The 23,785-nt window shown below is 42.5% G+C and overlaps 3 protein-coding genes across 4 annotated transcripts in view; 1 reads left to right on the top strand and 2 right to left on the bottom strand.

The window, feature by feature from the left end:
• Positions 1-141: 141 nt before the first annotated feature.
• On the bottom strand, positions 142-2,333 carry manbal (mannosidase beta like). The gene is made up of 3 exons (XM_079748705.1): positions 2,214-2,333; positions 1,762-1,931; positions 142-592 (listed from the first exon to the last, which is right to left on the bottom strand). Exons 2-3 carry the CDS (start codon positions 1,909-1,911, stop codon positions 482-484), a joined length of 261 nt encoding a protein of 86 aa, XP_079604831.1. The 5' UTR covers positions 1,912-1,931; positions 2,214-2,333; the 3' UTR covers positions 142-481.
• Positions 2,261-11,470, bottom strand: LOC307084351 (nuclear factor of activated T-cells, cytoplasmic 2-like). The gene is made up of 10 exons (XM_079748704.1): positions 11,193-11,470; positions 9,604-10,663; positions 8,999-9,170; positions 7,901-8,103; positions 7,248-7,420; positions 6,448-6,588; positions 5,354-5,409; positions 5,036-5,168; positions 4,081-4,842; positions 2,261-3,227 (listed from the first exon to the last, which is right to left on the bottom strand). Exons 1-10 carry the CDS (start codon positions 11,305-11,307, stop codon positions 3,175-3,177), a joined length of 2,868 nt encoding a protein of 955 aa, XP_079604830.1. The 5' UTR covers positions 11,308-11,470; the 3' UTR covers positions 2,261-3,174.
• A 3,118-nt stretch (positions 11,471-14,588) lies between these two features.
• Positions 14,589-23,785, top strand: part of eogt (EGF domain-specific O-linked N-acetylglucosamine (GlcNAc) transferase) — a 116,992-nt gene continuing 107,795 nt past the window's right edge. Inside the window, exons 1-6 of one of the 2 annotated variants that reach the window (XM_079747252.1) lie at positions 14,589-14,711; positions 16,335-16,593; positions 17,524-17,624; positions 18,408-18,516; positions 19,334-19,428; positions 19,531-19,635. In XM_079747252.1, the coding sequence (XP_079603378.1) occupies positions 16,387-16,593; positions 17,524-17,624; positions 18,408-18,516; positions 19,334-19,428; positions 19,531-19,635 (617 nt within the window). In that variant the 5' untranslated portion in view covers positions 14,589-14,711; positions 16,335-16,386. Of the gene's footprint in view, positions 14,712-15,670; positions 15,853-16,334; positions 16,594-17,523; positions 17,625-18,407; positions 18,517-19,333; positions 19,429-19,530; positions 19,636-23,785 lie in introns of those variants that run through there. The other variant, XM_079747251.1, reaches the window with a different exon arrangement.

Consider the following 23,785-nt stretch of genomic DNA (forward strand, 5'->3'; position numbering starts at 1 on the left):
ATGATCCAATTTGAAGCTACCTTGGGACGAAGATAATTAAGAACATGACAATCTCAATTTAATATTGAGCAGTGATTCATTAAAAAAATGCATATTTTAAAAGCAGTAATAATATATTTATTAAAACAATTTTCAATCGGAAATGCAATGCTGAATTGAATATGAACAAAAAAAGACACGCATGGCATTTTTTTGCCGGATAATTACTTAAAACTAATCTATAAAGGTTAGCGCATGGGCCTACTTGTAAAAACAGGCAAGACATTTTTTTTGCTGGATAATTACTTAAAACTAATCTATAAAGGTTAGCGCATGGGCCTACTTGTAAAAACAGGCATGGCATTGAGTGTAAATTCAGGGTCACTGAAGTGAAAAATGTAGTAGGCCTACCATTTTAGCACACCTATAGGCTAACAATAATGCTGGCATTCGGTTGGACATGGACAAAAATACACATAAACACTGTCAGGCTACTGGTAATCTATCGCTTCTTTTTGCTCTCTTTCTTGAGTTTCTGGCGAATCTGAGGTGCAGGTCCTTTAGATTTTTTCAGTTGTTCAGCAGCCTTTCCATCAGTAGTCTCTGTCTCTTCCTGTGGAACACACACACACACACACACACACACACACACACACACACACACACACACACACACACACACACACACACACACACACACACACACACACACACACACCATTCAAATTACTTATGCATTGCAATGAGTATCATCAAACTTTCTCTGTGTAATAATTAAATTCTAATTTCACTAGTGAAATGATACTTCAGAAGTCCCCTACTAAAAATATAAAATATTTACTAAAATATTGGCTGACAATGGAAATGGGAAACTTAAGGAAAATTTAACTTTACTTTGTTTACTTAGTTATTACATCAAACTATCTGATAAGGAGGTATTACAGTTCATTCACACTAAATGGGCAGGATATAGGGCCGCTATATGAGTAAATATTCCTTAGCACATGCAAAGGTAATGACAAATGAACAAACAATGTAAATACCAACCTCAAAATACATACAAAAATACATTTCGATTGCCACACCAAACAAGCAATATAAACATTTAGCCTGTGAAAAGTTTATATAAATATAAGACACAAAAAAACTTAAACCGGGGTCACCAGTTGAGGATATTTGTTAAAACTAAGATGATATAATATACGCATACATTGACATTAAACAATGTCTCCCCGATGAGGATAATGATAACATCCATAGTTGAAACAATATATATATATATATATATATATATATATATATATATATATATATATATTAACCCATATAAAGCATATCTAAACAGAAGTAATACATAATGGGCTAGCCTGCCTATCTAAAGCTTTGTCAGTAGAAGGCCAACCTGTTATTCTCTGGTACAACAGATTTCCTAAATTGTTCATCAGTATTAATACGTTTAAATATTATTAAACCATTCATCTGACTCAGTCATTATACATTCAAATCAGGAGGTGATGAAAGAGGAGCACTTCACAACAGCGACTGCAAGCCCCGATACTATTACCGTGAAGACAATCATGAATGACTTGTGATATACAGGTGTCGTGTATTATACATCCCAAGGCCGGTTGATTGTACACAATAGTAACATAGAAATAATAAATATGAGCAAAGATACCATGCCTCCTCTTTTGAAAATTGCAAAGTAGTCCGTCGACGAAGAACGACGCTGGATTATGGTTTACTTGAAAAACCAGACCCCGACCTATCTCTGGCATTTACCTGTTCGTGTCCCTTCGAGGACGGGATAATGACGGCCAAGATGCAGATGAGTTGGAAGATGGCCCCAAGGAATAGCCCATAGCGCAGCAGGCTCTCCAGGAGGGTGGGCTCCGGGACCTCAGGGGGCGACAGGTCCAGCTCGGCCGACATGATGCACGTCCGATAAGTGGCTTTATATAACCCATCCGTGTACAATCAAACCACATACACAAATAACTGAGTTGGCTTTGGTGTAGGGATATATTTCCAGATAAAATAATCTTGGTTCCTTTACTAATGCTCTAATTCATTACATTATAAGGATGCCATGCAGCCAATTCTAACAGTCACGGCATTACTGTAGACGGAGTCATTGTCAAATAGCAAACAGTGCCAGTTCCAATTAGTTTAACTTTAAATGCCAGGTAATACGAAAGCATTGGAGTGGGCCGATACACAAATAAAAAGCTTACCAAGGCTGGAATTATGTTGACGTTATTTCCTGTTGGATGAATGTGTGCATTAATTCAGGTTAGAGCGATTTTATTCTCAATACCACCAAACATCATAAAAAACAATGCTGGAAAAACAGCGGATCGGAAGTTACGTCACTGATCCATCCGCTTTGGATCTCGATGTGAAGGCTTGGAACACATCGCCACCTAGTGGTTGTATCTAGACAGTGATCCGTCATTTGGATGTGGAACTATTATTGTACATCCATGATTTGAGCACAATAGTAGTTATTGATATCAATATGAAGGATTTTGAACAGATGCCGACCATCTAATTTCATGACATATGACAAAAACAACAACATGCAATATCGAAGGTATGTGTAGGTAAATACAAATGGTTATAAGCAATACCAATGTAAAGAATTTTAATAAAAAAACAAACAAAATATTCCAGCTCAGATAGTTTATAAAAGTCTGTGACTTGTTCTTTATAATAAAAAATATTTCTTGGCTTTAAATAGCTTTCAAGGGCCCAAAGACGCTTAACACATAGGAGACAATGATATATTAATACAGAAACAGAAGGTTATAGCAAGGTTGCCAAGATTGCAGAAATTGACTAGAAATTGGTGGTGAACATTGTTTAAAAAAAGGAAAAACGTCCAAAAATGCAGCTTGCGGGTCTTTGCCGATAGAGAGTTGCTATATTCATACCAATGATTCCTGCTATGGGCATTACCAAGCTTACAAAAAGGATATCTACATAAACCAAAGGAGGACCTCCTAGGGAGGTCCCCAGTCTTATATTTCAAACTTAGACATAGAGCCATCAAAAGCTGGATTCCTTTCCAAAAGTCAATCTGGCAAACTAGTGGTAGAAGAACCTTGTACTCATGCCACTTGTGGTCTAGACATGATCAGCTGGCCCTTTAAGGGTGAGGGGTTCATTCTCTTCAGTGTAAACCAGAGTTGCTTTCTAAGAGGCTCCTCCACTGCGGGCTCCTAAGTCTCTTTTAATGATGTCATGCACTGAAAACACAATACAGAGTTTTTATTAGGCATTCATTGAGGTACTTTAATTAACCCCAATAGGAAATTAACTTTGAAATGAGTTATTAAGTAAACTGAATGAATAGTTAATAACTTTAAGTAATTGTAATATTCACAAATTCTATACCAAAACAGTAATTTAAAGTCAGATTTTTGCTAATTTACAATAATAAGGAATTGGTTTTACCACAAATTACAACAAGGGGGCGCTAGTTATTATTATTATATATACACAGTGCATACTATAAAGATAAAGTTGATAGTTAAGATGCCATTATGGATTAAAGTTTGAGCATGCAAACCAAATTTTGAAATTAAAATGGTTAATGGCTAACGAAATGGTTAATTTGCATCTACAGCTTTTAAGACTAATCAAGCATGTGGTAGAGCCGGGCCGAGGCTAGGTTGCATTGCTGAATTCTCTGCCATAGAATCTACATCTATTTGGTTACAAACTTCCTATTTTTCTACCTCTCTGTCAGCCTTATTGGCTAGAGATGCAGCCCTCTTTGTTTAAGAGCAGGTCTCAGATCCTTTGCTTGCTAAAAAAAGATGATGAATGGATGTGGATTTTTGCAATACTCTTTCTATAACACAGAGTTCCTTTTTCATAATCGCTCGGCATAGCTCCGTTGTTAGCCAGTGGGTTGAGATTTAGGTAATGGACACACGTGAACCACGAGACACGAGATAGTAAAAAGTGTAGAGACAAAGTTATTGAATCCTATATGTGGACATGACGGCGGAGATGGATACAAATGCATCCCACTATCAAGGAGCCCCCCCTCTGCATGTGACCATTCAAAGTCTGATCTGCATGGCGTCTACTTACCGTCCTCGAGACACACCTGGCCTGGGTGTTCCTGCTTCACCCCTCTCTCTCCCGCCACGTCGTTCCACGGGCGTCCCGTCCCGACCTCCCCTCTCTGGGTCAGCGGGGGGTGGCCGCACAGCTCCGGTCGGCTCATAAACACCTTGTCTGCATCTCGTCTCTGAGCGCAACTCGAAGACGACGACGACGACGACGTCGGAAGGGACTTTCCCAGGAGCCCCACGGTGTGGGAGTAACCCTGGTGCCTGGGGGCCACCAAGCAGGCCCCGAACGGATCACTTCCTTCAGGTAGTGCCGCCATGGCAACCGCTCGGTAGCTTTCTCCCCCGCGTTGGAGTTTGTCACCGAGCGCGGCGCCGTTGTCGAGGCAGTGGGCCGGGTTGGACGGGTGATGGATGGAGAGATTTGGCACACCGAGGGAGGAGCAGAGGCGCTGGTGTGGCTCGGCGTTGTGCCTCAGCACTGGGTAGCAGCCGCTGCTCGGGTCAGCCTGGTGCTGGTTCCAGGCGTGGTAGAGTTGGCTCGGGATGTTTTTGGACGGGTAGAAGAGCAGCTCGTCCTCCTCGTGGTACGTGGGCGTCGGCTCGTGTATAGCTGCCGGCACATGGTTGGTCACATGGTATAATATCGGCGGGAGGTTGCTGGCATTCGATAGGCTGTCGTGGTGGGGGTGACGACGGAGTGACCTTTGGTTCGGGTCAAAGGCTTGAGGGTCAACACAGCCGTACATATCGTAGTTTGTGAACGGTTCCGTTTTAATGGCTGCAATAGAAAATATAAAGAAGAAATAACGTTAGAAATACAAAACAATATATTATTACATAAATAATAATATTAATACTGATCATCCTCATCATTTTGTAATAATACTATTTTTGTTGCCGAGGTAACATCAACAGTATATCCACCTTAAGCGAAGGCCGTGCTGGTCAGAGGATTCAAGTGGTATGCGTACCTTTAAGGGGCGTGTAGATGAAATGCTGCGGCTGGCTGCGCCTCTTCTTCCCGTTGACCACGTAAAAGTTGACTTTGGCCACATGGGTAATGGTCGGGTCTCGATATGGAGGAACAGAAACGAACAGCATGGCCTACATGTGGACATGCAGGAACATGTGTTGTCATATATAGACAAGTACTTCCGAAGGACGAAGACAAGATAACTTCCGAAACTAGGAAACAGACAGCATAGAAATAGACAGCCAGCCGGACGGAGAAACATCCAGAACCTGAGACAGGTGGAAAGACAAACAGCAAACCAGGAAGTTAAACTCACAGGCTGGGTCTTGTCACGGTCCACATTGGCCTCAACTTCCCAGATCTGCTGTCCATCTGTGAGATTCATCAATGTGAATGAATGCATGCATCAGTCATACTGGTAAATAGGCTATTAGACAGAAATGTAAAGGAAAACAACCAAAATTGAATAAAGTTATACAAATGGTCAGTGCGTTTCCCCCTACTGGGGAAGACAGAGGGAAAACTTTTAAAATTTGTCTGGTTTCAATTCTTTTTTTTTCGACCTCACTTTTCACCTGATGTGATCAGCCCACGCTTTGACAAAAAAGCACAAGGAAAGAGATGCTCTGCTTCTTTATAGCTCAGTGTTTTCACCGGTGAGTCCAAACCACATCCTGTTACACAAAACCCCAACACTAAGCAGAATAAACTACACACACACACACACACACACACACACACACACACACACACACACATATGCACTCACACACATGCACAGACTGAACCGTCACTACTTTCAGACTCAAGTCACCTCACGCATCTCTGCGTGGGAGAACAGGACTGCACAGAGGCAGGTGTGAAATTTCCGTATTGACGTAAATGGCATCGTTCTCTAATTCAGTGTATGTGTGTGTATGCCAGCGGAAGCTGATATGCAAATGCTAACCCCATGCAAGGATGCAAATACTGCCAGTGCAGTCTTAACATAGTGTCAGTGATGGATAAATACATGCTGCATTAGCATAGTATTGCTAGTATGACTAAAGTAAACCTTCATATTATTTTTACCATGCATTATTACAACCACCAACAACACTGAGGGACTAAGTAGCACTACTATTGTGTTCTACTTAATACGTAAATATAAAACTAATAATACAATGATTCTAGTTTACTACTAAACAAATGTAAAATACAGCCTTTCATCCAAAATAACTAGGCAAGCTTTTAAAATCAAGTGTAATGTTGTTATAATAGCTCTTGCTAAATGTGATGGATGGATCTTTGGTAAAAAATAAACAACTCATTTAACTAGATTAAAGACAGAGGAGGCAGTTGCTTTTCTTCTTCCTAATACCCTCTCTTCCCCCTTCTCCTCCTCCTCCTCCTCCTAGTGCACCTTCTCACCTTGCATCCTCTCTGAGAAGATGACCTTGGAGTCTGAGGTGAAATTCTGTCCAGTCAGAACCATCTGCAGACCGCCCAGCACCGAGCACTCATCAAGATCCTGCCTCTCCACTGCCGGCAGCTCCTGGGCCGAACGTTGAGCTGCCAGGAAAACGTAAAATAACAAAGACAACAACAGATATCCACCGTGAGCACAAGGCCAAGTATGTGTTCTGGAAGAGAGACTGGCTCCACAGATGATTACAGTATATCACAAATGAAAGTATTGACTGATGGCTACTCTAACGGTTCTAACAGTCAGAACCGGAAAGCAAAGCAAAAAATGTATTCAAAGAGATATAGGTCTATTGTTGTTTAGTGTAGGAAAAGTATCACATGTGTTTTGTTGAGCAGTTTCAACTCACATTGGCCATGCCAACTAGTTCAACTGTAGCTTTGTTCCTTTTTGATGAACCACTGGAAATGAGCATGCATACATTTAAATACTAATTAGATCTCTGTTGTGAATCTTCATCCAGATTTATGGTGGACATGGTGGAATATAACATTACCGATTTAACTTCTTTAGATCCATCTTTAAAAAATGGCTTTTACTACGTGATGTTTATATTACAATTTGCACAATGCATTGCAGTCTTACCTATTTCTGTATTTCATTCAGTATTCTGTGCTTTTGTCTTCTAAGATACTTCGTAACCTGTTTTCGGAAGGTGCTTAAAAAATGCTACTGTGCTGGACAGATAAAGTTAGCTATCATAGCTATTCCTGTTCGAGTAAACATCATGAGGCTTCTCACGTACAGCACTCTATAGGCAGGGAGGCCACTTGGAGGGAGATGAAGCCGCCGGGGGGCTGAGGTACGTGCACCCGGAACACCAGGCGAACGCGCGTGTTCTTCCTGCCGATGTCCGTCTCGCTGTTCCTCTGCTCGATGTCAGCATTCCGCAGCTTGAGGATCCCAGCACAGTCGATCCTGTCGGAGGTGGAGAAGACGGACACGCTCGTCTGACCCTCGTCTTCTCACAGTGTAAGAGTGTGTTGTTGTTGTTTTTTCTGTTATGGTTAATTTAGTTTATTCTTTGGTCTCTTTTTAAAACATCCATAGTGTAGACGGCAAAAAAGGGTCATACTAATATACTAGAATTTGGGAATATAGAGTGTCATTACTCTAATTTCACTATTTCATGAATACATTAAATAAAGGGTAACTTTCCAATTGAACCGTACGTTTTCTGAATTGACATAGTCATTTGTCAGCTCAGCTACTGCTAAACTCCTACCTGTTTCTCCTACCCATTCCTCTTATGCGTGTGATAAAAACATTTAAAGGTACAATAAATAATCTCCTTCAATGAAAGACTAAAGAAAAAGCGTGAAGACATGTCTTCCACAAGGAAAATGAGGAAGTAAATAGATAACCCACGAGGGTGGAACGTCATCTCATTGTACTCACAACGCTGTCATGTTGTTCTTGGGCTCCAGGGCGATCTCCAAGACCTTGGTTCCGTTCACCATCCTCTCCATGCTGGCAGTGGTGACCGTCTTCCCAGTGATGCGGTGCACCTGGTAGAAGGCGTGGGGCTTCAGCACTCGCTCATCGGCCATCCCTATGAAGACCTGTAGGGCCAGGGGCCCGGCTCCTCTGAAGCCCACAAGCTGGGAGACAATAACCAATGTTATGTGTGTGTGTGTGTGTGTGTGTGTGTGTGTGTGAAGAACAAAACTGTACAAGAACAAAACAACACCAAAAAAACGAATATATATATTAATTCGTACAAAAATTGGTTCCCCAGAGCTTTATATGACCTCAGCCTTTCCATTAACAAGTAGCGCAAAATACACTTTTGACATTATAAAGATGAATTTTAATAATCCCAGAGGTGATTGACTGATTAACTCACTGATTGTTCATAGGTTGTATACCATCAGGATATAGCATACTTACAATGATAATATAATAATAATAATAATAATAATAATAATAATAATAATAATAATAATAATAATAATAACAATATTAATAATATTAATAATGTAATGATATTAATAATTTCAATAATATAAATAATAATAATCTACATTGATAAAAGCATGCCTACATGGCTGGGCTGCGTCCGTTTTAACGTGTATTGCCTTTTGTTTCGTTTTAAAGGTGATGTTTGTCAATAGATAACGAGGTGCCATTCAGGCCATCTCATACCAGTGTTTGTCTATCTCACATCTACCATGAGGCGACACAAGGCTGTTTGCTTCATTTGCATGGTTGTGGTCTTCACAACTCAAACCTGTGGGAGACAATATCCGGGAAATGCCAGCTCTCTGTACTGAGAACCTGTGCTCCAGTTGGTAAACCTTTGGGTTTTAATGATGTATATATATTACATTATATATATATTATGACTTTTGTATCATTGTCCTACCAGTAGGAAAGACAAGGAATATAAATGTAATAGTTAATGGTTTTATGAACCTATTATTCTTCTCTGTAGAGACAGTGCAGCAGTAGTCAATGGCTTGAGCCCCATTCTGCACAACCAATAAACCACCGTACCTGTATCACCGGATGCCCTCCATTGGGGGTCTTTACAGCCCCTCGGCTGCCCTCTGTCTCATAGTGGGCTCTGTGGTGCGACTTGGGCTGCTGGTGGAGCACCAGTTCATAGGGACCAGACTGACTGGGCAGGGGCCACTCCAGAGACGGCACTGCAGCCACCGGGAGGCCACTGTGATTCATGAAGGGGTAAGAGAAACATGAGTCACCAAAGGAAGGAAAAGACAGAGAGATAGAGATAGTTAGCTGAAAGGAGATAGAAAGCGTTATCTGAGAGTAGATAGATATTTACAGCACCATCACTGGGGAAATACACTTTTTATTTACGGTGGCTGTTTCTGAAGCATCACTTTAAGCTTCTTGGAAACTGCAATAGCAGTTTCGCAATAAAATTGTGCTTTGATTATACTTTATAATTTTTTGTTTGTCTTTTGTTATCTCCGTATCTTAATAAGTATGGCCATTCTCTGAAATGGCAAAACATTCAATATGACATGGCTGGCGGTCAATCATTTTCAAGCCATTTGAATCGTATTTCCTCAAAACACTTCAGGGTCAGCATGGAGTGGATAAGAATCCACCACCCCGGCGCGGAAGGAACCCACCTGTAGACTTTGTGGCCAGCGGGAATGTAGGGCGGCCAGATATGTGGGAGCATATAGAGAGCCTCAGCGGACTGGACCTCTGCCCCTGCTCTGCTTCGCCTCCCGTCCCGCTCTGTGATCCAACCCCACCCGTCTCCATAGCTACGGTCCTGCCTCTGGGCCTGAACATACACACAGCTCTCCTCCACGAAGGGTTCAACCTCCTGCAGGTTAGACGGAGCGGCTGCTTTAGGTAGACCGGGGGAGATGAGGCTGCCCAGCATGTCCTCCAGCAGGCTGGAGGGACACTCCCCCGCCCGGGGCAGGGGCTCAGAGGACCCTGCCTGGTAGTTGGCAGGCGGGTTGGCTCCGTGGTGTTCTGGGCCGGCGACGGATCCGCTGGGGATGGGGCTGGGGCTTCGAGAGCGCTGCTTGACCGGCGTGCCACCGCCCAAGCAGGGGTGGCCGCCATGCTCCTGGTCGTAGCGCCGCTTGCCCTTGGGTGACACAGAGCGGGAGCGCTGATGGGGCAGCGGGGAGGCGGCCCGGTGGTGCTGGGGCACCAGGAAGGTTTCTTCTGTGATGCTGGTGCGAGGGGAAGCCCCCGGGGACGAGTGGGCGGAGAAAGTGCCCACGATGCCCTGAATGCCCCGACCCAGGTCCAGGGCCGACAGTGCGGCAGCACCGCCGCTGCCGTTGGCCGGAGATATGTTGGGAGACACGGAGGGGGAGCAGCCTTCGATGGGCCAGCCACTGGAGGAGTTGCTGCTGGCCGGGCTGACACAGGGCTGGTCCCTGTAGGGTCCCAGGGCCTTTGAGCTGGGGCTCCGATCCGACACATTGGAGCTGAGAGTGTCAGCCGACGGCGTTATCTCAATCCTGGGGCTGGGAGCGGGGATGATCCCCGGGCTGGAGGCTTGGACCAAGGATTGGAACCCCAGGCCGGCCCTATACTGACCGACTGTAGCCAGAGTAGGTGGGGAGGGGCTTTGGCTGGAGGCTGAGGGGACTGAGCTGGGGTGCCATTTTGCCATTTGCGATGCCATTTCAGGGTGATGGGTGTCATCATGCAAATGATGTCCTGGATCAAGTTCAAGAGTTTGTTCAGCTTTAGCAAAAATGTTTTGCCTACAGTTGCGTCATACATAAGAACAGCTTTCAACATTTTGCATTAAATGGATTAAACTTTCTTACACGTTTTCTTTTGATATTTCTTCAAATGTGGGGTATCGGGAAGCACTTATTTGCGGCAGTTGTTTGGATAATTTTTGAGGAAGATCACGTACCGCATGCATACTGTGCGCATACTGCATGTAGGCTACTGAATGTATAAACGCCTAAAAGTACTTCATTTGTATGCCGGTAGGCCTACTTAAGTAGAGGACGTGTAAGCTATAAGTATTACCAGTAAAAATTGTGCATTGTGACTAAATTATGAGATCGTTTTATTAAATGTTATTTGTACACCTGTCATTGACCTCGATAACATTTGTATCTTAATATCACAAAAAAAACGATTAGACATTATAACCTCCTATTTGGCATATGTGTTATAGGTAGGTAATATTCTAGTCAAAACCAAGCAAAAGAACAAACACAAAAATACAAACCTTGATCAGCATCGGAGGCGAAACCATCGCATAAAAACAGATCTGAGAAGTCCAACTCTTGTTCCCCAATGTCATGAACAAGGGCTTCAGTCGCTTTCAAAGTATTAGAAGTCATGTTTCTTTTCTAAAATCGGGATCCATCTAAGAATTTACCCCAAAGTTATGCTCAAATACCACCGTGAAATAAATTATCGCCATATTTCTCAATAATAAGTCCAAAAAAAATCAACTACGCTATCTGGGATGACCGCCTCACCGCTGACTAAATCTATATCTGCTCAAACGGAATCCAACTGGCGCTCGTCACCGTGGCGCGTTAATCGCTTCCTGTATCTGCTAAAGATGCATCATGCATGCGGTCCGTGCATAGGCTCCATGTGTACAAATTTCAGAGCACAGCATACACGGACTGCACGCGTGATACAAACACAGTGTCATTAAGTCTCAAGATACCGTAGTTATTCAGAAACAATCGTTCGTTATGAACATATTCTATATTTATATCCCAATTTGTGTGCTCGGTGATACATGTTCTGTGTATAAAAACTGAGGTGTGCAGTACCTACAGGTGGAGGAAAAAGCTCATTGGAGGAGTAGCATCCAGCTGCAGCACCGGAGCCGGGCGGGGACTGTGGCTTGGCAAGCGGCCTGTGGCGTGGAAAGTCAGGGTTTTCGACATTTTGCGCCCAAGTCGGCCCCTAGCTGCCCCAGTCGAGTTTTTCAACTTTTATTTTTCTCGTTAAATTTCAATAAAAGATATATATATATATATATTTTTTTTACTATATATTATTATATATAAGTATGGATAGATAGATAGATCGATAGATATAGAAATAGATATGTCAGTTGGCGTCTTAAGCAAAAAATGGACATATCTTATCTTTTTTTTTAAAGACATTAAATGGTGTAATAGTATCTGCTCTAACATATACCATTACATCAAACCGCCTCTCCATCACACAGCTTAATGTATTGCTAATCGGTTGTATATTCTAGATTATTCAGAGATTAGTAGCCTACATTGATATACCTAGCAAAAATGCAGCATAGAAGGACATTTTATTAATAGTAACTTCACACACTGAAAAGATTTCAAGGAAATCTCTGTATGGTAATGGTTATCTTTAAAGCAACTTGTAATCATCTAAGTAAATGCTGGAAATGTACTTTTTCTGCTCCCATGGAGAATGCAGATGGCCTGTATGGTCAGACTAGGGAACCCAGACACACGTCACATGTTCATATACTACTATACTAATTCCATTATTGTTTTCATTCCCAGGAGAGTAGGTGTCTACTACCTGTATGCTGACTGGGAACAGACTGCAGGACACTGAATCTGAGGACACAGACCAGCTGCTCGAGGACTTGGCCATGGACAACATGACTGCTTTCATCTCCACTGCACCCACTGCTCTGTCCTCAAGCGGTGGTGCCTGGCAGACTACCTTACCAAGTTACCTCCTTCTCCTCCACCAACCCCTGCCCAATCCTCCACCAGTGGTTCCTTGTCCTCTGTTCCACTTCCTCCTTCTCCACCACCACAACCAACACCACCTGCCCAGCCCTCCACCAGTGGTGCCTGCCCTACCTGGAAAACAGGTAGGGCACGTTGTATATCCCTGTTCTCTAGCTTATCCTGAAGAAGCCTACCTGCACAGTTGATATAGGGTGTTCCTAAGACTCATCTTGTTATCATAGTGTCTATGATGTTTCATTAGGCCAGTGATAGGATAGATCGATTACTTTATTCATCCCCAAAGAGAAAATGCATTGTTACAATGGCAATTTAACATTTAGCCATTTATCACAACAAATACACTAAGCATCTACACCTACCCATACACACATTGATATAGTAAAAACTACAAACAATATGTACAAGTTCAAGATATGTACATGTGAAAGAATCCTACTGCACTACTATGTATACAAATATATAGCATAGGTGCTTAGATAAACAATCTGTTTGCCTTCCCTTTCTTGTTATTTTGTTATTATTTTATGATGGCTTTAACATTGTCTTTAACTAACAGATATGGAGCCAAATCTTAGAAAGAAGGCTGATTGGAGGGTCAATATAAATGACTCTCATGAAGCTAGTCGGTTGAAGAGCCGGGCCCAGCCATGGTTGCGTCCTCTTCCACCAGATGAGGTGTTGGAGCTGCAGCGGAGCAAGGCCTTGACACAGAGGATGATGTGTGGGTTCTGGGTCTGCATAAGCTGCAGGTTGGCCAGTTCACGGGGCAGAATTTCAGGTGGGTCCTTGAAAACGCTCTGAGGTATGGCGGGTCCCTAATGGTAAGCTCAATCCCAACCTAGAGCCCCTTTCCTCCCTGTCAACCCTCTATTACCTTACCCTAACACCCAGACCCCCTTTATGTTTGCTTTCCCTCAGCAGAGCCTCCACATGCCCTCTCCAAAAACGGCTTGTAACAGGGAAGGCAAACAACTGCAGGAAGTGTGTGGTGCCCCGGACTGCAGAGACTGGCCACAGTCAGTTCAAGGGGACTGCCCCTCCTCCGAACCCTTGACCTGGGGTGGGGGGCTGATCAGCCCCGGCTGGGTCACCTGGAGGAGGGCGTATTATGTTGAAGACCAAAAACGTCGGATGATTCCAGGCACATCACTGGTGATGTGTCCAGAGGCATCAGTAGATGTATGTAAACAGTACATAACCATGTTATATATTTTAACCAATCTTTGACATGAGACTTATTTGCTGGTCAAATCATTCTAAACATTGCAACATACTGTAATATATATTTTTGAGTGTGTGTGTATGTATACATATTTATCATATATTATATATTTGTAAATGCTTATATTTACCAATAAATATTTAATACATCAATAACAGCATCGATCCCCTTTAAAAGGGCTGAGCCCCCTTAACCCTCCCTCCTTAAAAACCCAGTAATTTTTGTGATGCCTAATATTTTTGAAAAAAATTGTGTAATAATAATGTCGCGAGCAGCACGGGAATGACCAAAGGGGATCCAAAGTTATAGGCGTTTGCAACCCTGGTGGCCCATACTCTACACGACCACGAGTTGCCTTTATTTAAACACACCCCGCGCACCCACATGAAACACAAATATATCAGGCACAACCACGAATGCCTCGGTGGCGGTGCCGCCGACCCTCCCAGGATCCGTTGCGACACTTGAAGAGGAGACCACGGCCGTGATCGCCGCAATAATATAATAATGTGAAGACATTAAGTACTCCGTGCTTTGTGAAAATAAGTAGGAGGAGCTATACTCTGATTGGAAGGATAGAATGTCATACAAGCGGGTGGGACCATGTTTTTATTTGTTAAGAACGTGGTGTCATTCAGCGGACCAGTGGCGCAATGGATAACGCGTCTGACTACGGATCAGAAGATTCCAGGTTCGACTCCTGGCTGGTTCGATTCTTTTTCTTCTCAGTCTCATGGATTCTGCTTATTTTTTCACTTGTGTTTCACTCAGTGGTACTTCCGGGTTGTAAACACTGACCTGTTTCAAATAGAAGGTTAGGATATGTTTAAACCTTTAAGTTTTCACTACATCACCATGAACAGTCTAATAATATACAGTTTACTGTTGTGAAATGCTTCCTGCATCCATACGTTTGCATTAGGCCAAGAAAACAATGTTAGGATAGTGTTAATCCAGATGTACAGGTTTATTTATTTTGAGGTGCTTTGTATTGCCTTCGCTACCTTTTAAGGATGAGAAGACCATTGCCAGTCACAGCGCTGCTACTATTGATTATGCTACTTATTTATCTTTTCATTGGAGATCGTTGAAAGGGAAAGGGACCGTCTCGACAAGCTCTGGATAAACCGACTCTATCTGTGCAGGGATAATAAGCCTAGATAGATTAATAGCAAAATCTATACCCAATCAATATAACCAATAGTTAAGGTGGGCTAAAAAGGGAAACATTCCCTACAAGAGCCCGATAAGCTTCCAGTGAGTTCCAGTGAGATATCAACACGTCTTACCTGAGGGAAAAGTTATAATTTGCACAGCACAGCTTAGGGACGAGAGGTCGTCCGTGATGTTGTTAATTTGGTCCCTCATCCTCCTCTCCGAACACTCCCTGCAGAATTTCCAGCTATTGCCCAACGTGTTTGAATAGTATTTGTATTTTCTTAATTCCTTTTTTTTTTTTTAAATGCTAAATACTTCATGCCATTGCCAGCATGATTTCCACGCTTTCCCATATGTGCTGTAGACCAACAGCTCCCCCTGGTGTCTGACTATGGGTATCGTAGACCGGTGCGAGGTTTCCGGTGTTATGGCGACCTGCTACATCAACATCTCAGGGTAGCCCAGGATAAGAAGTGGCCAATTCGGGTACATTTCGTGATGAACCTTGTATTAAACTGCTACTTTTAGGTCTTCTTAAAGAATTTCCCCGTGATTAATTGTGATGAACAGACTGTGATTGTGTGCTGAGTGACGGCGGGAAACGGATTGCTTGACTGTCATATATGCTCGTGCTCTAGGTTAACTGTTGAATAGTTGAAGTACGGCTAATTAATATTTTCTAAGCTATGCTTTAGGAAATTGTGAATTGCTTTGCAAAACACAAAACAAAAGAACCGGCATGATGACATAGCTAATCTCTCAAGGGACTGTTCGAACTGTTTGGCGAATGTGTCAAGGTATGGTTTTATCCATCATTTTTAGAGAAACGTTTACCGGTAGCCTAACGTTATGACGTTTTACTAGCATATTGTGTATATGCCATGCGTACACTTTTGTAATTTAAACGACATTATGGAGAAAAAGCGTTGTGCATTTATTTGAGGAGAATCCCCCTCATCCACTGTACGATATATGGAACATATTTTAACATTTAAGGATCAAAGCCACCTACACTGCACGTCCATTGGCTCCTCGAAGAGGCATGTTCTCTCGCACTTTGTCTGACGCTCAAGTTCCACCTAGCTTAGTTATGACTGCCAAGACAATCGCAGGAAAACGGCCGCTAATATTTCCTGAAGCCTCTACAGTTCCTTGGAGCTCCCTGGAGTCACACACCAGCCTGTACCCACATGCTCGTAAACTGTGCTGCTCTTGACCCTTAAACCAAGAGCACTGCGTCTGACCATTTCCCTCCCCTTTTGTCTCCCCTCTAACTCAGAGGGCTGTGAAGAGCAGTCATCATCTCACATGAATGTGAGGCTTGTCCGACTATGCTGCTGCTGCTACTAGCGCTGGCCATAGTCGTTGCGTCCACTTCGATCACCTCCGCGGAGCCTGGGAAGTTTGGCCACCGTCCAGCGGCACCACTGTTCAACTACAGCAGCCTGTCTCTGCCCCCAGAGCACATACCCTACTTCCTACGCAACAACCAGAGAGTCTCCAAGCTCTGCCACCAGGACCCTCTCTGCCCTTTTAAAGTAAGATATTAGCCTTTCTGTGTGTGGGTGTGTTCATCCGTGTTAGTGTTTGGATATGAGGTGGAGGTGGATTGTGTTACTGACTACATTCGTACTTGTCGGATTTTCCACTTCCATTCATTTGTTTTAATTTGTTAGAAATACAATATTCATACCCTGTGAAAGATTGTCAGAGCTAGAAGCATTCAGCCATGGAATAGAGAGAGATCTCAAACGAATCATCATGTGGCAGAATACAATGCCAATGTAAAATTCAAAAGTAATAACTGACCAGTTTTTAATGGATTAAGGGATCTGCCTTTTACCAGGATTATTTGCAGCACAACAACAGTATTTGTTGAGAACAAAGACGTGTGATGACTGTTTTGGTGTATACCTCCAGTCTACTGTATTATTTCCCTCCCCATTATTGGAACTTGGTAGACCTTGGTTATATAGTGCTGGTGGTGGTTGAAATAAAAGACTAATTCATTCAATTGTTTTAGTTAGTTTTAGTTAGACCAGTGGTTCTCAAACTATGGTACGCAGAGGAATAGGAAAAAATAATGTGTTAGATTAAAAACAATACTATCCAAATACTAGTACGAGTCAATACATTTACCATGAGATCATGTTCTCACTTGCTGTGTGTTTATGTGTATGTGTTTCCGTGTCTCTTTTCTAGTGCTACCACTGTGTACAGCTGACAATAGCTAACAATAAATAATATTATTTTAAGAATAAATGTGCCTCCTTCATGAGATGTGCGTAGCTGAAAAGGGCCGCAGGCCTATGCTACTGTATGTTGTTATATTTTATAACATGTCATAATGGTTGTACTTTGGGAGACCAATATTTTCTGTGGTGGTACGCAGTATAAAAAGTTTGAGAACCACTGAGTTAGACCCTTGGAAAGTCTCTTACTAAGGTTTTTCATATGCCCTTACACAGGATGCACTGGGGAATCTGTCAGCCTGTTGGGGCTATGAGAAGCACTGCGCTCTTGAGAAGAGCTTCGGTTACCCTGTGTGCTCCAAAGCTGATGTCAGATGGTAAGTTTCCAAGCCGGTTGTCCACTAACACATGGTTAGGTTGTTGTTTTCACCTTACAGTCACGGTCACACTGATGGCAATGTCAATGTTCTTGCTGTATTGATTTTTAAATCCATTGGGGGTAGGACACGAGGGGGCTTTTGTAATAATCATCTCCTGAAGTCAAGGCTTCACAGAGGGCCAGTGGCGCAATGGATAACGCGTCTGACTACGGATCAGAAGATTCCAGGTTCGACTCCTGGCTGGCTCGCTCTAACTTTTCCCTCAGAATCTCTTAAAGCCTCAAATTGGTATCAAATTGAAGGGTTAGCTAGATTTATCCAACTAGTATCCAACTGAAAGAAATACCAGGCTTCCCTCCAAAGCCACTCCCCGAAGAACTGCTCTAGCCCGCTAACTTTAGCATCAGGTACAATTATTGCGCACAGGTAGCCAGGTAGGTAGCTACACAATCAGGTAAGCCAAATTAAATGATTGGACAGGTTTCTAACAGGACTTGGGACAGCCACATACACCATTTAATTACCCCCCCCTTTTTTTTGGAGCATATGATTTATTGATTGCTGTCGGGATATTAAGCGAATTTCAACAAATGTGATAAAATGTGATGTAAATGTAATGTGAGCCGTGAGAAAGAAACACTAATTATAGTGGAAATTAACTAACTTACTAATTTTTTCATGCATTTAATTATCACAAAGGACAATGTGGTATTTTAGAACTGTAATCTAACTAATTATATAATTTATTGATCTTCAGTATCTGGTGTTAAACCCCTACAGGGCTCAGACGGTGGAAGCAGCCCGGGATCTGTTTTGGAAGCAGGGAGACTTTGGTTACGTCAGGGAGCAGCTCTCTGAGATGAAGACTCTATGCGCAGCCAGCAGACCTGTGAGTTCACTCATATCCTCTGTTCCGCAGGATGCACAGGAGTCAACAGGAACAAACAGTAGCACAGATGTTGTACATAAAGATGGAGCACTACGGACTCAGTATGTAAAAAGTTTGTATGTAAGGGATAAACCATGATGGGTTATCCTGTTATTATTGTTTGTCCTTCAATAAGGTTGTACATTATTTCCAATAACGGGACACCCCGTCGTGGTTTATTCAGCTTATACCACAGTTACCAACAATGATTGCATATTAAATACTTTCAGATATAACGTTATTTTTTGGCTGAATCAGCTTATTTCGTTCTTTTTTCCTTAGTAAACATGTACTAAATATATCTATGTATTTGACCGTTGTTAATATTTTTTGCGCATTGATTTGGAACTGTTAAAAGATATTCAACAATGCAGTGGCTTAATAAAACGGCTAGTTCCGGTCCTTGATTCTGATTAGCTCAAAGCCGTAGTAAAATCCTCTATTAACACAGATCTGTTTCGCATATTAATTTTTTTTGTATTAATACAAATTCAATAAATTATCACATTTTATGTTGCTGTGTGTTTACTTTATGAAATCTTACGATGTAGTCTTTAGTTACTGTTTTAGTAACTGTTAAATTCAAGCATTAAGCCACTTGACAGCCTGATTTACAGCTAGGGGGTTTCAGACTAACAACGCCCCCTATCGGTTGATACATCACTTTAAGCCACGACCTCTCGTGGCTTATTGCTTGAATATATTGGTCAAGATGTCCAGTTGGTGTGGAAAACCCTGAGCCTCATACAATTAAATAAAGTTCTGTTTTTAATTATAGGGGGATTCATCGTTACGGTGCAGCCGCCACACTCGGTTCTGTCAGGCGACCAACCTTTACTTGGACTTACGGAGCCCGCGCAGAGGTCACGAAAGGTCATGCCACTGTCTTATCTTGACATTGGTGAATGCCAGGAGTTTACAGCGAAAGTATTGTTCTGTTTCCCTGTGTGAACCCACCTTGTGTTTGCGGTGCAGGTATAAGGAGGACTTTATCCAACACGGAGAGATGGGAGGGCACTGCAGTCTGAGCAGAGCATCACTGGCGGCTGAAGGAGATCACAAGAGTCCGCTGCAATCTTGGTAATGCAAGATACACTACACAATGTTCAAGTGCTCCCTAAATGTCCAGTAGAAAGACACGGTAACGTCTGATGCAGACTGACGTAACTTAAAGTTACCGAATGCTCGAAACAAAAAGCGGTCATTATGGCTTTCATTGCCTTTCATTACCAGACCACCATGAAATACAATTCTATGACTTTAGACATATCTATAAATGATAGATCATTTCAGGTACTTAATTCTTATTCATGGTTTGCGTCACACGTGTTGAAAAGAGAAAGTTCAAAATCATTGTTCCCTGACTGGGAAGCAAATGCATGCCCCGGTGGTGTGAGCCCCAAATCCTAACCACTGGAGCATCAATGAGCTATGTTAGGTTCATCCTGGGTGATATAGAGTAGACTGGGCAGAGGACATTGTTAAGAGTCATTTGATTTAGATGGACCTGTAAATACAACATACAATACGTTTACATAAAGTGCCAGACCAGTACATACTTAGAGGAAATGCTGCAGTAAGTCAGGTATTAAGTTCCTTTAAATTAATTTCAGACATAAAGTTGAGTTCCCTGACCGGCAATCAAACCCGGGCCACGGCGGTGAGACCGCAGAATCCTAACCACTAGACCACCAGGGAGCTGAGGTCATGTTGTCAATGCACTCTTTTTTTAGAATGTGTGACGTGCTGACAGCTACACTTCAGGAATACAGGGGATGATGCACAGAAATTCAGGAATTCTGTAAATGAAAGGGAATTTGACGTAGGTCTTCTGGCAGTTTTAGTTACATTATCAGTCAAGAGTTGTTTATGTACTGTCAGGAGATGTATAGGTTAACATCTCTTAACTTCTGATACAAAAGTTTGCTATTAGCATTTACATTTCTGTGTTTACTAAGATGTACATAATAATTGAAATTAATATCTTTGGATAGTTGACCATTATGTAGCAAATTGCTTAAAGGTTAGTTCCAACCGGGTATCGAACCCGGGCCGCGGTGGTGAGAGCGCCTGTTGCGGTAGGGTAGCATGTGCTTAGGGTTAGGGTCAGTACTGAGTCACACAGAGGGGGCGGTGTTGAGGTGCTCATCACAGGTAAGTAGCAACAGCTGAGGGGGAGGTCTGGAGAGTTTGAGACTGAGGTGAGAGTCGGGGGGAGGAGAATAACCCGAGGGACTCACGCTGCTCGGACATTCCATGAAGGGAATACTTTTGGGATTGATATATATACATGGTGAATTAAAGACTGGATCAAGGCGCGGGCTGGTCAGCGGGAATGACGGTTCATCCAACCGGGACGAGGAGCCGGTGTGGAGTGTGAGAGACGGGGCTTGTGGTGATTAGCTCGCACCTTACCCCCTCGATAGGTTAGATTGCACTCACCCTGGGAAAGATTAGGAACAATACTCAAGTTCACCACACCACGTAGGGACAGACTTAGGTTACGGGCTGTCTACGGTCAGCATCGTAACAGCGCCGAATCCTAACCACAAGACCACCAGGGAGCTGCTAATCAACCCAACCATGTGACCTTCAATTGGCTGGATAAAGGACTATTTGTTCTTAATTAGTCTGCATAACTGACCTTCAGCCACATAGTGTGTGTGTGCATTAGAGTGCTGAACAGGACGTATTTTTCTGTCCGAGCCCGGCCTGCGTCCGATAGAGAAGTAACCGAGCCCGACCCCGACATCTAGATATATATGTTCGAGCCCGACACAGTTAAGGTCTATTTTTTCTCATCCTAATGACATGTTTACATTTGTGTATATGAAAGTACGCCCTTATTAAACAACTGCAAGGCATTTGAAAATGTCAACAGATGAGCGCAACAAGCACGCGTTAACAGCGAGCACTCTTGTGCTCGCTGTTAAGGTGCGCTTGCTGCGCAGAATCATAACCAATTGAAATCCACATACGATAACGATATATTTCACAAAATGACACAAGGTTCTGTAGGACAGGTAGCCTATGAAATTAAAATTTAACACGAGTGTCCCCAGCAAAGTAAAATTAACGTTAAAACAAAAGCAATGCCGACGCCAACTCCAACGCCTTATCGCGCAGTTGTGACCGAGCCCGACCCGAACCCGAGCATAATTTCAAATATTTGTCCAAACTCGACCCGGCCTGTCGAGTACTGTCGGATCCCGTCGGGCTCGGGCCGGATTTCCATGCTCTAATGTGCCTGTGTGTGTTTTTCACTTCTTATTTCGGAGATCATTTTGATAACCCAAAATCCTTTCTGGAGTTTATTTTGGGTTAATATTTTTTATATTAATATATTTTTTATATTTTTGATTCCTTCTGAATTAACTGAGGCAAGCTCAACTACATGTTAGGGAATTAAGTTGATCTAGAAAACAATGTATCTATGCAATTTAAGACTTAAGCTAACATTAGCTGTTCATGTTAGATTTGGGTAAGAGAGGAAATCCAGGTTTGACAAGGAGACAGAAAAGGTGAGTTCCCTGACCGGGAATCGAACCCGGGCCGCGGCGGTGAGAGCGCCGAATCCTAACCACTAGACCACCAGGGACCTGAGCTCATCATGTCAATGCACTCTTTTTTAGCATGTGTGACATGCTGACAGCTGGCGAGGAAGGGATTAGTGTGATGTAATACTGTATCAGTTACTGTAACTGACCAAGGATCCCCCCCCCCCCCATTCTGTACACTTCAGGAATACAGTGGATGATGCACAGAAATTCCAGAATACTGTAAAAAAAAAAAAAAGGGAATTTGATGTAAGTCTTCTGGCACTTTTAGTTATTCTATCAGTCAAGAGAATGTTTATGTACTGTCAGGAGATGTATAGGATCTCTTAACTTCTGATACAAAGGTTTTCAATTAGCATTTACATTTGTGTGTTTACTAAGATGTACACAATAATTTAAATTCATATCTTTGGATAGTTGACCATCATGTAGAAAATTGCTTAAAAGTTAGTTCCCTGACCGGGAATCGAACCCGGGCCGCGGCGGTGAGAGCGCCGAATCCTAACCACTAGACCACCAGGGAGCTGTTAAACAATCAATCCATGTGACTATCAATTGGCTGGATAAAGGACAATTGTTCTTAATTAGTCTGCATAACTGGCCTGCAGCCACATAGTGTGTGTGCGCATGTGTCTGTATGCATGTGTGTGTTTTTCACTTCTTATTTCTGAGATCATTTTGATCACCCAACATCCTTTCCGAAGTTAAATTTGTGTTAATATTTTTTATATTAATATATTTTTTATATTTTTTATTCCATCTGAATTAACTTAGGCAAGCTCCACTACATGTTAGGGAATTAAGTTGATCTAGAAAACAATGTATCTATGCAATTTCAGACTTAAGTTAACATGAGCTGTACATGTTAGATTTGGGTAAGAGGAATATATGGAAATCCAGGTTTGACAAGGAGACAGAAAACCTAACCACTAGACCACCAGGGAGTGTTTAAAAATGAACCATGTGACTTGGGATAGGTGGGATGTAGGACTAGTCAATGAGGTATTGATTGCAAGCAACTTTGTGGGAGATTTTGACTGAAACATTTCTGAAGATGACTTTGATTCCCTGACTATATTCCTGTCAGGTTCACATAATATACAGAGTTAAATGTATATTTATATTCATTTAATTTAATCTGAATTGGCTGAGTCATGCTCAACTACATGTTTTTAGAATTTGATTACTAGAGAACCATGATTCAATTAAATTTCTCTGTTTAGACTTTACTAAACATAAGCTGTCAGGTTAAATTTGGGTAACAGGAATATAGGAACAACCAGTTTAGACAATGAGACATAAAACGTAGTTCCCTGACCGGGAATCAAACCCGGGCCGTGGCGGTGAGAGCGCCGAATCCTAACCACTAGACCTCCAGGGAGCTAAAGTATTATGGACAGTGCGCTATTTCTCTAGAATGTGTGACGTGCTGACAGCTGACTAGACAGGGATATGTGTGATGTAATACTGTCTCAGTTAACTGAGCTAGGGGACTCCCCCCTCACTCCTGGAACACAGTGGATGATGCACCTTAGACATTCAACCTGGCAGATAAAGGCTGAATTTATCTATGTTTTAATATGGGATCATGAATACTAGAAAGTGTATAATGACATTGACATACTATTAGTTCAGGCTTGTATATACTAGTTGAAGCTTGTAGAAAGAAGAGT

Source organism: Pollachius pollachius (genome assembly GCF_949987615.1).
Source record: "Pollachius pollachius genome assembly, chromosome: 12".
Classification (NCBI taxonomy): Eukaryota; Metazoa; Chordata; class Actinopteri; order Gadiformes; family Gadidae; genus Pollachius; species Pollachius pollachius.

Coding starts and splice junctions, on each gene's coding strand:
- LOC307084351 (XM_079748704.1), bottom strand. CDS start 11,307: ATGACTTCTAATACTTTGAAAGCGACTGAAGCCCTTGTTCATGACATT. Junction 10,664..11,192: donor CGCCTCCGATGCTGATCAAG/GTTTGTATTTTT, acceptor AACTTGATCCAG/GACATCATTTGCATGATGAC. Junction 5,410..6,447: donor CTTCTCAGAGAGGATGCAAG/GTGAGAAGGTGC, acceptor TGAATCTCACAG/ATGGACAGCAGATCTGGGAA.
- manbal (XM_079748705.1), bottom strand. CDS start 1,911: ATGTCGGCCGAGCTGGACCTGTCGCCCCCTGAGGTCCCGGAGCCCACC. Junction 593..1,761: donor CCTCGAAGGGACACGAACAG/GTAAATGCCAGA, acceptor TGTGTTCCACAG/GAAGAGACAGAGACTACTGA.